Raw genomic sequence first — 12560 nt, 5'->3', positions numbered from 1 at the left:
TTTCCATGGCGTACCCACGTGCGCAGAATGATGGATTGAACTTCCACTGCTCCTGGGACTTGGGGACGTGAAGTGCCACTATTCGAGAAGCGACGAACGACTCTTACGCGAACCTGATCCTTCGGCTCGGAAACTTCCCATGAAAATCAGAACATAGTAGTGGAGTGGCGGTGACGGGAGCCTACCAAAATGGCAGATAGCTTGGTGGAACCACTCATCGGCGCTACCATAGCCATGATGTGCCTCACAACGCTGGTCATATCCGTACGCGTCGGCGTCAGGGCAAGCCTGAGGACGTATGGACTTGATGATGGTAAGTGAAACCATAACCTGAGGTCCCAATAGACTGTCTGACAAATGGTTTTAGTCCTCATTGTTGCAAGCTGGGTACGTCGTCGTGCCAGCGCGTCTCTCGATCAAGGGAAACAACGACTGATTAACATGTTTCCAGGTGTTCACCATGGCCATGTGCATTCAGACTCTTGTGTGTACGTAAAGAGTGTTCTCTGCCCTTCGTGGAACGGAAGCTAATTCCGGGACAGCTGCTCATGCAGGCTTTGGTCGCCATCATCAAGACGTTGATCCAGTAAACTACGAGCGATTCCTCAAGGTGCGTGCATACCGTTAGAATTGAAGCAAGTGGATTCGTGCTGACTGCGGTGCAGTTAACGATATCGACATCTTCAACGTACAGTTACGGTCTTGCGTTGGCTAAAATGTCTTTTGCCGTGTTATACATCCGCATGCTTCCCGAGAGACGACTCATCATCGTCAACAAGACGATCGTTGTATTCTTGTGCTGCCAAGCCATCGAAGAAAGCATGATTCCAATTTTCCAGTGTCATCCAATCTCGAAAGCATGGGTTCCGAGTATGGTAGGGACCTGCCTTGACCTACCTGTGCTGTGGTGGATTGGCGTAAGTGTCTACTTCTTCACCAGAATGTTCGTTCTGTCCGAATTGGATGCTGATGAAACATCCAGTTTGCTTTCAACCTTTGCACTGACTTGATCCTTTTCATTCAACCGATACCGTTCCTTTGGAGGCTTCAACTGCCAATCATCAAGAGACTTGGTCTCATTGCTATGCTGTCACTTGGCTTGATGTGAGTCAATCATCCACAATTGCCCGCTTTCTGACCTGATACTGACAAATGCCACAAGGGTCTGTGCGATTTCCGTTATCCGGATGCACTCCGTGACTGAAATGGGTCTCGATGATACGCACGACCTTGCCGTTCCTATCATATGGTCAGAGGCTGAAGTCAGCACCTTGATTATCTGCTCCTGCGTGCCATTTCTACGAAAGCTGGCCCAGAGGCTCCCTTGGTACCAACGGATGTTTGAGACAACCAACCACGACTCGCAGCTGCCACCGGTAGAAACCATAGGCCACGCTAGGAGACGCAGTCCGTTTGGATCTAAAGAAAATGGAAGAGGAAAAGATGTGTTCGGTGACGATTTAGGGTTGACGGGATCAACCCTCACATATCCCATGAGCGTTCTGAGCCGGCCAGCGAATCCGACCAATGACGACACGGCAGAGATCCAATGCATTACTTCTGCAAATATGGATAACTCTACCGTCATTCCAGAATCCAACAGGGACCTCGAAGCGAATGCCGAAGTCATCCAAACGCCACTGAAACTACATAGTCCGAGCAGTCCGCTGAGCGACTCAAAAAGCGTCGAGGCACCATAGAACAGATACCTTTCAGAGTAGACTTGAGTATAATCTCAACATCAATTCAATAATATGCAATCAACACATCCGGGCCTTTGTGGTCAATCAGTGGTGGGAAGCCCTCAATGCCTTCGCATTGGGAACTGATGCGAAGTTAGATCCCATAGCATTAGTATCCATACTGCCGGGGACCGGCCGTCCCGGGTGAAGGACTTTCGGAGTGGGGCCGATGAAATCGGGCGGTCATCACGGACCCCATCGGCGCTTGTGCTGACCCAAAAAAGTCAATGACGTAGGACACTTATTTGGCGACGTAAGTGCACAAAGCCAATCCATCCAGCCAGAATCATGAGCTCATCAACTTTTATAGTATCCGGGAGCGTCGGTCGTCGGCCAATTGGGAACACCGAACGTGTCATCGAGATACTGGCGTATAACCAAAATGCGAACGATCATCCCTGCCCGTCCTGTAAAGTGAATAAGACCACCACCATAACCCCTCTACTTTCCCCGACAGCTTACCACATTGTCTTTCTGTCACCCAGAAGCCATACCGTCCTCGTCTTGTACCGTGCAATAACACCAATGATGGGTATCTCACTCTCAACCGCCAGGTGGCTCGCGCCCCTGTCGTTCATCGTCGACTTTGCCGCCCAGAACTATGGCATGCTCAGTACTCCTAATATGAAGGATGTTCATGACGCAAACCTTTCCTTCTTCTCTCCGCAACCTTTTTTCATCGCGGGCTTCTTCTTCCCTCAGCAACTGTTCCAGCTTGCGTGGCTATGGCGCCTGTATAAGGCCGATCCGAAGGCGGAGCAGGTGGACGCCGACGTTTCAACAATGGTCGATTTTGCACCGTTCTATGCTATCGGGAACATTTGCATCGCCAGTGAGAATTCCTCGTTTCCAGCAATTTCGAGATTCAGACTGATGTAAAATGACAGCTTGGATGATATTTTGGAACAATTCGGATCTCAAGACGGCCAATATTTTTGTCGTAATCAATAGTCTCGCTCAGCTGTATTTCATCTCCAGCCGCTTGCCGAAAATGAACACCAAATCCGTCAACTCTGTTCTCACTCACATCGTAGCCAAGACCTTCGCTGGAATCGGCGTCCTGGACCTTCTGCATAATGGCTCTGTAGCCTATTTTGTCGGACAACAGCCGTCTACTGCAGTGAAGGTGCTCACTGGCGTCGGCTTTGGCCTTCTCGCGACTGCTAGCGACTGGATATTCGGCGGGTGCCTTGCTTACGACTTGGTTGCTCTAAGTGTCGGCCAAAACGCATATGGAAACGTCAGCTGGAGTAGACTCCTGGGCATTTACGCGGGAGGTACGGCGGCCATCGTTGGAGCCAAGAACCTGTTGAGGTAAGTTGATAATGAAAATATGATCCGTCTTATGCATCCTATTCTAGGATCGACTTGCTGATGACCTCAGACCCCCGTACATTAGCCAAAATACCGAATACCGTCCTTTACAATGAGGAACGATTTTATGGGAGGCATGACGCAATGCAAATTTGGGTTAACTTGTATCAGTCCATGGTCCCGGATGGAATTGAATGATAATTTAAAACCACGGGCGGGGTGGAATATCGCAGGCATTACACATATAGCTATCGAGAATGTATAGTTTTGATACGATTCAGCTCTTCATCATCTATCAGAACGTGACCACCGCCTTCTATGTAAAAATGGTATCATGCTTCACAACCTCTTTCTATACCAGAACGCCCTCATACATCTAAAAGTCAAGTCGCTTTTATCGGCGCCCAGTTGCCAAGCCATTCCCTGGCCTTGTCAAGATCTCCCGACGCTGCCTCACAGGCCGCAACACACCACTCGAAATCCCAAACTCCTTCGCCAGCCAACATCTCTGCCAACTTCCTACGTCTCTGGGACCCCTCGTCGACGCAGAAATGCATCGGCTCTTGCAGGTCCGGAATGCTCTGCACCAGCGGCTTCACGAGTGGAAGAGCAGCTTGCGCGCTGGCTCCTTTGGCCTCCAGCCCTAAATTGGCTCTTCCTGCACGACACCACTCGTTTCCGCACCACTTTTTACCACAGCCGGTCATCAACTGGCTGAGATACCTTCGCTCGATGCGACGCTTGAGCGCCTTCCCCTCAGGATCGTGCATGCTCACATACAGTGGCCCGAAACAGAGGGAGCAGAGACCAAGATCATTGCCAGGGCCTTGTCCCATTGCCGTTCCTGCTCCGACTGTACCCGTCGTGCCCACCCCATGAAGAGTCCTGCCACAGTTTGCATTTCTGCAGATGTCGGGCCTGGGACGAGACACCTTGTCCAATTCATGATGCTTCATGTGCGCCGCCATGTCGCGCATGCGAACAATCTTCCCGCATAAGTGGCAGTCTGTCGTGCGGGCACCATCTGCCAGCTCGTGAGCCGTAAGGCCGGATAGAATGACCTCTGCAGACGGGTTAAAGGGATCCCCCTCTTGGGGCACTTCGAGATGGCAGAATTGGCAGAGGATGAGCTTTCCGGGGCACACACTTGTACGATGCAGTGCTAGTTCTACCAAGGACGGGGCCTTGTAGTCACATGCATAGCACTCGCGTTCAGTGTGTCGGATGTCTTCGTGCTTCGCCCTGCTCGATGGCGAGTCACCGAAGGCGTTGTCATTCTCGCAGTGCCAATGCGCCTCCCAATCAGGCGAGCCCTTCTTGAAAACGCGTTTGCATTTTGGACAGGTGACGTTATTTCGCAAACAGAAGTTCTGATGCAAAATGATCGTCCGCTTAGGAACCCATTGCTGGCAGTTGTTGCATTGCTCCTCGTCCGGCGACCTGACATCACCATTGGTCAGATCAATTGGCCCATCTTGAGATCCGTCTTCTGAAGCAGCCTTTGCCCTTAACGAGAAACGCACCGGCAAGCCGGATGCGCTCGATGATGGGTACGCATGCACCGAGATGAGGAGTTCCTCTGCGTTCTCGAGCTCAATGTTTGTGGGTTGAATTGTGATTGACTTTTTCCCGTCGACTGGAGGATCGAAGTTTCCAAAAACGTGCTCGGAGTCGCGCGGGAGGGCACGTTGCCGAGTTGACTTGGGACTGACGAACAAATCCACCGCGTCCTCGCCAGGCAGATCCCCAAGCTCGATTGTGAGGGGACGGTTCCGGTCCCAAGACGGAAGCTCGTAGTCGACATATTCGTCGGGCAGGACCTGTCCATCGACAGTCTTCCACACGTCGATCTGGCCACCTTTGGAGCTGCCGTTATCTGTCCCAGGCTGGGCTTTGGCCATGATCTGGCGCATCGTTTCTCGCGCCTGCTCTTCGTTCAGGGCTTCGATATCAACCTCCAAGTCCGTATCAACCACACATATACCGTCGCCGTCAGGAAGAAATTTGTCGACTAGGAACTTGAATTGCTCGCCTTTGACCCCGCGGACGGATAAGATGGTGTCTTTGGTGAGAGTGGTATAGCTTTCACGTAGTTGTCTCTCGAGCAGAGACTTCCAGTCACCGGGGTTGTAGCCAGCTTCGAGAGGTCTGAGGCGAACGTAGGTGCCCTTGGGCAATCGTTTCGCGTGGACAGTTACACGAGGTTGAGCATCGTGGTCCATCTCGACTGTCAAGTCGACCGGTTTGCTTCCGGTATCTTCGCTGTCGAAGTCAGAAGGGAGTATGCCCAACGCGTCCATCAGATATGATCCAAGGGCTATCTCGCCTTCCTCAGTCGAGAACTCGCGGATACCGGCATAGACCACGTTTCCATTCTTTTGGTTTACCAGGCGGAACATTAATGGATTCGGCAATTGTTGAGAGGTATCTCGATAAGCGACTTGCTGCTGGCGTGCGTAAGGGTTGAAAGGATCGTACGAGGTGAAGGACGAGTTGGAGGGCGCCGGGGGTCTCGGGGAGGCTGCCAGAAGTTGCTCGAGGGCGGATTGTGGGAGTAGGATCTTGTCGCCGCGGAGATCCTTGGGAGCAGATTTGATGGGTGGGAGTACAGCGAAGGGCGTCGACCACTGCAGCTCGGGTAATGGTTCGTCCATGATGCGCTCGTCGAGTCGTCGCTCGATCTGTTATCTTTTCGGGGAGGGGGAGGTATGGTCGGGATGGCGAAGTATGAGTCGGCTTGTTGTGTTTTTGGCGGGGTGGAGGGGCAGAAATCGACAGAGTGGACGCAGGGAATAGTTGTTATTGCGGTTCGACATGACCGTGACAGAAGAGCTTTTGGCAAAGGGAATGCGCGACCTTATCGTCTTCTTGAGCGGTCCATCCAAGGCTGATTCAGGTGGTAAACAGCATGGTGATGCGGCGAGATGATTCAGCACGATAATTGGCTTCTTTGGGATTCCACCACTGCAGAAATTGGGTGCCATTCGGTCGGTCCTGCCTTCCGGGCGCCAGCAGCAGCAGGCACCAGCCACATTACGTCAAATGCCGGCCGCGCCATTGCCTTTCCCGTCTGGGCCAGCTCGCGCCACACCTTATGTCCATGGCTCACCGCCCGCGGCATCTGGACATGACCCCACTAAAGGTACGGTGTACCTTAGTCAGCATGGACCGTGCAGCGCGGAGCACAGACTCCTCGGATCCGGGGGGAGATTTGAGCCGGACGCCAGTTTCCATCTGTGACATTCAGTTGACGCCACTTCCTCAAGCCACAGCATACTGGTGCATCCATTGTCCAGAGTTTTGTCCAATCAGACTCTGGCGATAAGCACAAATGGATGTTACTGACACTCACTGGAAATGGTGGTGCAATGACAGCACCGCAACACCAACCCCCTTCCCCGAGGACTCCGCGGCGCACGTTCATTGCCCAGCAAAAATAAAACCAAACAAAACAGATGTCACCTTGCTGGTGCCGACGATTGCTATCTTAAGCTGAATCATGATGCGCATTTGCCAAGAAGCTTCACGTCCGAATCCAGCTACCTATCCTCCACTATCGACCAGAACAGAAATACTAGAAACATCAAAGCTACCGAAGCAAATGTGGTCAAAAGCCCCGACTGCCCCGACTCCGGACTGCAACTCCGTGACCCCCGGAACAGGCTTGCCTAGCGGATCAACGCGCCGAAACACTCCCCAAAATAGGCATGGCGAACCCCCAACATCCACTGGGGAGCTCACCTTACTGTCCAGTGCTTACCTGGTGCTGCTACTGCTGCAACCTGCCGCTGTGCCCGACACTGGGCTGCAAGAGAGAGATGGCGCGAGACATCGCCTGCCATCAACTCCAGATCAGCGGAGCGGAAGTCTGAAGACCCCCATGCACTCCCCTCTTTAGTCCGAGTCAAACGAATTGAGGGGCCAATCAGCACTTGAACCCTCCCCGAGATGTTGATCTAGGTAGGCAGTTCCGGCAGAGCTACCCATCGCCCGTCACTGGCTGCATGACATGAATCTCAAAGTCAAGACTCCCCAGCCGCCGGGTATTGCGGTCGCCAATACCGAATAGCGAGCGGAGGAACCTTAGCCACGGCGGACGGTGGGTAGCGGACTGACTTGACTGCAAACACGTCAGCTAAGGGCAGGTTTAAGCGGTTGGAGCGGCTAATATGGACATGTAACACTTTCAAGACATGCCCAGCGCGAACACCTTTATTGGAGCTTGGATCCCGTTTTTCCCTCTTCTTCTTCTTTACGCGGCATCTAATAAGCCCCAAGGATCTGATGGGACGAGAAAAGCGTAGGCAAAGGCCAGTAGCTCTAGCCTCCAGAGTCTACCAAGTAGTTGAGATGGGTGCCCAGCCGAGCCAGGGAGACCTGTCATCCGCTCTCTCCAATGGTCTCTTTTAGCCGTACGAATCTCATCTTCTAATGGCAAGCGGCCCCTGGTTATCTCGGGTCATCATTCGCGGATATGCGTATCTGGGCTCACTTCCTACAGCCGCCAAAAAGACAGATGCTCATTTTTGATGGGTTCTTTGGGTGCACCACCGCGCCGCCTGACCTGATGCAGCAGCAGCAGCAGCAGCAGCAGCAGCAGCAGCAGCAGCAGCAGCAGCAGCAGCAGCAGCAGCTGCTGCTGCTGCTTAGTGCCGCCTCACCTCATCTCAACAACACACCTCACTACGTCTTCCCCCCCTTTTCTCCCAATGGTCCATGTGTGCCCATCCCATCAGTCTCATCCACGCTCATCCCCGCCAACTTTAGACCACCCCTTGCTGTGTCCCCCCATCTGTTGCCTCACCTTTCGGTCCGTTCCATACTCTTGTTCTGTCACCGTTGCCGCCACTCTCCTCTCCTACAGACAACGACTCTTGGCAGCATAACTATGAGCATGCATGGCACGGAGACTCAGACAGAACAGCTTCGACCTCGACGTGCCAGCGCAGCGGACCTCCTCTGTTGCTCTGCATCTGCCAAGACCGCACCAGACGGCGGGTTGAAGCTCTTCCGTTTCAACCGCACTATCCTTTCCCCCCTTCTGCTCCAATGGCCCTCAATGACCCCATCCACTGGACACGGCCGACCCTTCTTTCAGGGTCCGACCCAACCGGGCCAACCCCAGATACTACCACGCTACCACTTTCTGCCGACAACACCTGCCCTGCTGAGGAAGGCGACATGTCACTGCCCGTTTGTACCTGGGTACATGGGTTATCCTCCCCTGTAGCTCTGATGCGCGCCTCTCCTACTCACTCTCTTCTTCCCCCTCGCCTCCACAGAGCCATTTCAGCGTCTTTGCGAAACATGGCAAACGGAAGTACAGCATAGTGGAGGGCATGCCGCGTAGAGCACATCAGCCAGGGTATCATCTGGGTGGGCAACTTGGACGTCCATCCACTTGGATCTTAGACCGGTCTAGCCTGCTGAGCTCTAGTCCGCCCGTGCTGCATCTCTCGGCGCATCTTACTGACGGTGCGGTCGACCCAAAGTTCAAGGTCCAAGGTCCCTTGCTCGCCGTGTACATGGCCTTGCCTTGCTTGCGCGCTTCACGGAGTACCTCCTCACCGCAAAGCTACCACCCTCACCCTCACGGTCCAGAATAGTAATTTGTCGTAGCAGATGGATGGACACTCCCACGTTTCTTGTCTTGTCTTGCTTGCCCCGGACACTAGCCCGCCGTCCGCATTTCCTGTGCCTGGCAAGGTTCGAACGGCGTGGATATTTAGACCGACACGTCTTCCCTCGAAGACGTGCCTCTTGATATGGTCCTTCACGTCAACTGACACTAAGCAAAGCTCTCAACACGTTCAGCCCCATGTAAACAAGTCGCCGCCAACGTCACCGTCCAGAAGCCGAGACCGAGAGATTGCGCGCCAGCGATCCCGCCCCGATCACCCTTCGAGACGACGGACATCTTCAGCTCTGAGGTTGCTGTCGCATTCTCTTTCTTTCCCTCCAACAAAACACCACAAACACCACATCTCACCCCTCCAGTCTGATCGCCGTAAGCCCTCGTGGTTTCCGGCCGTCGCATAACACCCAGAACCTCAGCTCCCCCGGATCACCCCATCGCGCGCGTTCGCCGTAACATGCTCCAGGACGTCGACGACGCCTACACGCTTTACGAGAACCCACCCACAAGTCTCATCAATCTCCTCTACAATCCTCTCATCCTCGCCCACACAGCTCCCCATCTCTCTGCCCATGATCGTCTGAGTCTCGCATCCACGAGCCGAAGCTTCCGAGATCTCGTCACCCACACTCCGGGCGTGTTCAGACATCTCGACCTCACCCAGGTCCGCACAGCGCAATTTGACATTGATGGTATCGACCGCGGTGGCGAAGTGTGGCGCAACGTTCAACTTGACGAGAATCTGACCGAAGATGAGTGCGTGGTTTTTTTTTTCTCATTCACATTTCCTTCTCGTCCTTTTCGTCCTTTTCCCAATCCAGCCCCATCTTGAGCTTCCTCCGAAGCTCCGAACGGCCGTTCAACGGCGTCATTACCGGTCGCAAAACGGCCTCAGTCTCCACTGCGGAGGATCGCATGACACTTGAATCGCAAAACTCCAATACTGACGCGACGATGCCCCAACAGCTTCTACTCTGGCCCGCTGAGAGGCATTTTCTCGAGCATCCGCCGCCGAAACATCCTTCAGGATGTGCAGACGCTAGTCCTTGACGGCCTGTCCGTCACTGCCGAGCTCTGCCACGATATCATTCACGACCCGAGCTACAGTGTTCGCATTCTCTCCGTCCGCGGCGCGAAGAACCTCAACGAGCGCAGGCTCTGCGGCTCCCTTCAACATGCCTGCAGACCCTCGCGACCAGAGGGTATGCCCCGACTGAAGGGCCTATACATCTTTGGAGCGCCAGACAGCAAGCTGCCCCCGATGACGGCATCAGGCGTCTCGTCTGCCGCTGCGGTCTCGGCCGCCGCGCAGATCAGCGCAGGGTGGAATGCCAAGTCGCAGCAGGCGCTGAGCTCCTCCCTTCGCAGCGAGGGCGATGAGTGGTACCAGAAAAAGGGCCGCATCATTACCCGCCCGCTCGTTGAGGAGTGGGCCAACACCCTGGTCGACTGCCACGGTATCATCGCTTTCGATGCAGTACCGTGTTCCGGACCTCATCATTTCAACTCGCCGGCCTACGGCAAGGTAAGGGTTCCGGGCTCAGCGCGCCACTGGGCCGTCGCGACCGTTGCTCTGGGCGGTTGCGCCGGCTGCGGCGCTGCCCCCGAGGGAATGACTATTCACAAGGAGACGCCGGCAAGCCACCGCCCGCTTCTGGCTCCGCCGCCAGTCTTGACGTCTTCGATCAAGGCGGCAACGACTCCGCAACCCGGGGCCGGTTCGACCTCGACCGAATCATTGGTTGCGCGATGCCTCGATTGCCTCCGCGAACGCTACTGCGCCGGCTGCAACAAGTGGTGGTGCGAGGAGTGCTACCAAACGCCCAGCACCGCGATCGAGCTGGCCGAAACCGATGTGATCATTGTCGACGCCGAGGGAGGTGCCTGGGTCCAGCATGAGGAGCAACAGAGCCAGCCCAAGATTAAGGTACGAAACGGCACATGCTTCCCGAAATGCACCGCAAGCGAGGTCACCGATGCGCTACGCTAGGCCGGGCCGGACGGTTTTCCCTACTCTTGTCCGCCGTAGTCTGCTCCAAAGTGTATGCCACAACGCTGTCTATGTTTCCATGCGTCTTGCGCCTGCTTGCTGGATTTGCCACCGTTCACAAGATGGCTGGATATTACGATGCTGACCGAGATCGATATAGGCTCGTATCACTAAGAGTTGCTGGGAGTGCGGAAGCAATGTAAGTCGGAACCGTCGTCGGCGAGTCTAGACTTGAGGCTTCTGCCGATCATGGACCCAAGCTGACGGCAAGAAACAGTGTCATGATTGTATCGAACGCACCCAGAGGCTCTGTAGAGGCTGCTGTGGCGGCTACTGTCTGGTTCACAATGAGGGCTCGACCTCGACTTTCGTAAGAAGACCCCTCTGCACTCGTCGTTGTGTGCCCTGCTGACCTTGGACATCCAGTGTGACTGTACAACAACCCCCCATCCTGCAGAATTCTTAGGAAGCAACTGACGTATTTGCGCAGGGTGCTCAAGCCGAGGACGCTTCTTGCGACACCTGTAGAATCATGGATATGACCCGGGCCCTGAGCCCCTTGCCGTGTAAGCGGCAAACCATTGAAGGGGAATACTTCACAACCGAACCCGACCCGAAAAGGTCTGCGTTTAGGTCCTGATCTTTTCCCTTTCCTGTGCCGACCATCTCCCCTCCAATGTGTCACTGGGACGTGACACCATTCTCCTTCTCGTTTTTTTGGCTCATCTCAAGCCGGCCCGTAGGCCCGAACTTTGGCGAATGCTTTCGTACCTGGCTTGGTTCCCCTCCGGTGGTGGTTGCAGAGGACGTGGGTACTCATCAGCGAGCGGTGATGTCTTTCTCGTGAGATACCCTTCATTGATGCGAAGCGTTTTGAAGGCGTCAAACGCCAAAAACTATCGATATAATAGACTATCTCAATTCTATTTCGGTCACATGTGTCTAAAATTTTAAGTGGTATCTCTCCCTTCTTTTGCAGCGTGACAGTCCGGGATGGTAGATTTGTCGGCATTCTTCTGGGCACTAGGCCGCTTCGACCCTTCCCCCCCTCGAAAGGATTGCAGGTGGCAAACGAGGCAGACCTAGGTTCGTCACGAGATATTTGGAGACGTCTTGGGCATTTGGCTCCAACTGACAGGTGCTTACTGGATGTGGACTCGAATGACTCGGGAGTCGTCGCGGAAGGTCGGCGTAGCGATATGGATGAGGCTCATACCATCATGCCCTCCGCCATGTCTGTCATGACCAGCATCACGGGGTGGTTTTGACTCATATCGCTGCTGACGATTCTTATGATGGAGAGTCGGTGAGGATTGAAGATGATATATCGCATAAGCCTGACAAACATGGACTGGCGGCCTCGGAGACGCCGGAGAAGGTGCCTTTTCATATCCACGTTACGTGGCGGATAGCCTCATCCGCACTGTTAATCCAAAAGCAGGGAAACGGCTCGCCTCGGACACCATGCTCTCAATGTCAAGAGTGGCAGACCACAAGGTATACGACGGCGCCTCAGCGTGTACAAATGCTCATCTCACCAGGGATGGGTAACCTGTCAACGATACTAAACACACAGTGATCAGAAGGTGGAATATTTCGTCCTCAACATCTTGCACCCCCCCACAAACAGATTACAGCCGAATACCGATCAAGTTTGCGATGCAAAAGACCCGTTGGTTCCACCATCTTACTCTAAGGGCACCTGAGTCTCCGCCTCTGAATCACCTTCTACCGAAAGCCGGGTGAGCTTCTCAGGTTGCCCCCAGATGTATCCGCAGGTCAATTCTATCAGCTGGTTCAAAACCTTTTCTTTCACGGTGTCATCAGATCATTTGCTCAAGGCGAGACTTATCCGCGGTACCGGCAGCAGAAAAGGCCC

General features: G+C 54.2%; 4 protein-coding genes across 4 annotated transcripts; 3 read left to right on the top strand and 1 right to left on the bottom strand.

Annotated features, from left to right (window-relative positions):
- Positions 1-189: 189 nt before the first annotated feature.
- Positions 190-1700, top strand: GCG54_00007363 (uncharacterized protein; the record flags this gene model as incomplete). The annotated part of the gene is made up of 7 exons (XM_045407345.1): positions 190-313; positions 368-387; positions 452-488; positions 543-610; positions 666-917; positions 983-1104; positions 1163-1700. 7 exons carry the CDS (start codon positions 190-192, stop codon positions 1698-1700), a joined length of 1161 nt encoding a protein of 386 aa, XP_045266266.1.
- Positions 1701-2267: 567 nt separating this feature from the next.
- GCG54_00007362 (uncharacterized protein) lies at positions 2268-3172 on the top strand (the record flags this gene model as incomplete). Its single annotated transcript, XM_045407344.1, has 3 exons — positions 2268-2574; positions 2630-3056; positions 3127-3172. The coding sequence occupies 3 exons, from the start codon at positions 2268-2270 to the stop codon at positions 3170-3172; spliced, it is 780 nt and encodes a 259-aa protein (XP_045266265.1).
- A 267-nt stretch (positions 3173-3439) lies between these two features.
- Positions 3440-5710, bottom strand: GCG54_00007361 (uncharacterized protein; the record flags this gene model as incomplete). Its single annotated transcript, XM_045407343.1, has 1 exon — positions 3440-5710. One exon carries the CDS (start codon positions 5708-5710, stop codon positions 3440-3442), a length of 2271 nt encoding a protein of 756 aa, XP_045266264.1.
- A 3402-nt stretch (positions 5711-9112) lies between these two features.
- GCG54_00007360 (uncharacterized protein) lies at positions 9113-10681 on the top strand (the record flags this gene model as incomplete). Its single annotated transcript, XM_045407342.1, has 2 exons — positions 9113-9447; positions 9658-10681. Coding segments are annotated over 2 exons (1359 nt in total), but the record flags the coding sequence as incomplete, so codon positions are not given.
- Between the last annotated feature and the right edge of the window lie 1879 nt (positions 10682-12560).

Source organism: Colletotrichum gloeosporioides (genome assembly GCF_011800055.1).
Source record: "Colletotrichum gloeosporioides strain Lc1 chromosome Unknown consensus_32, whole genome shotgun sequence".
Lineage (NCBI taxonomy): Eukaryota > Fungi > Ascomycota > Sordariomycetes > Glomerellales > Glomerellaceae > Colletotrichum > Colletotrichum gloeosporioides.
This window is presented reverse-complemented; position numbering and strand designations above follow the sequence as displayed.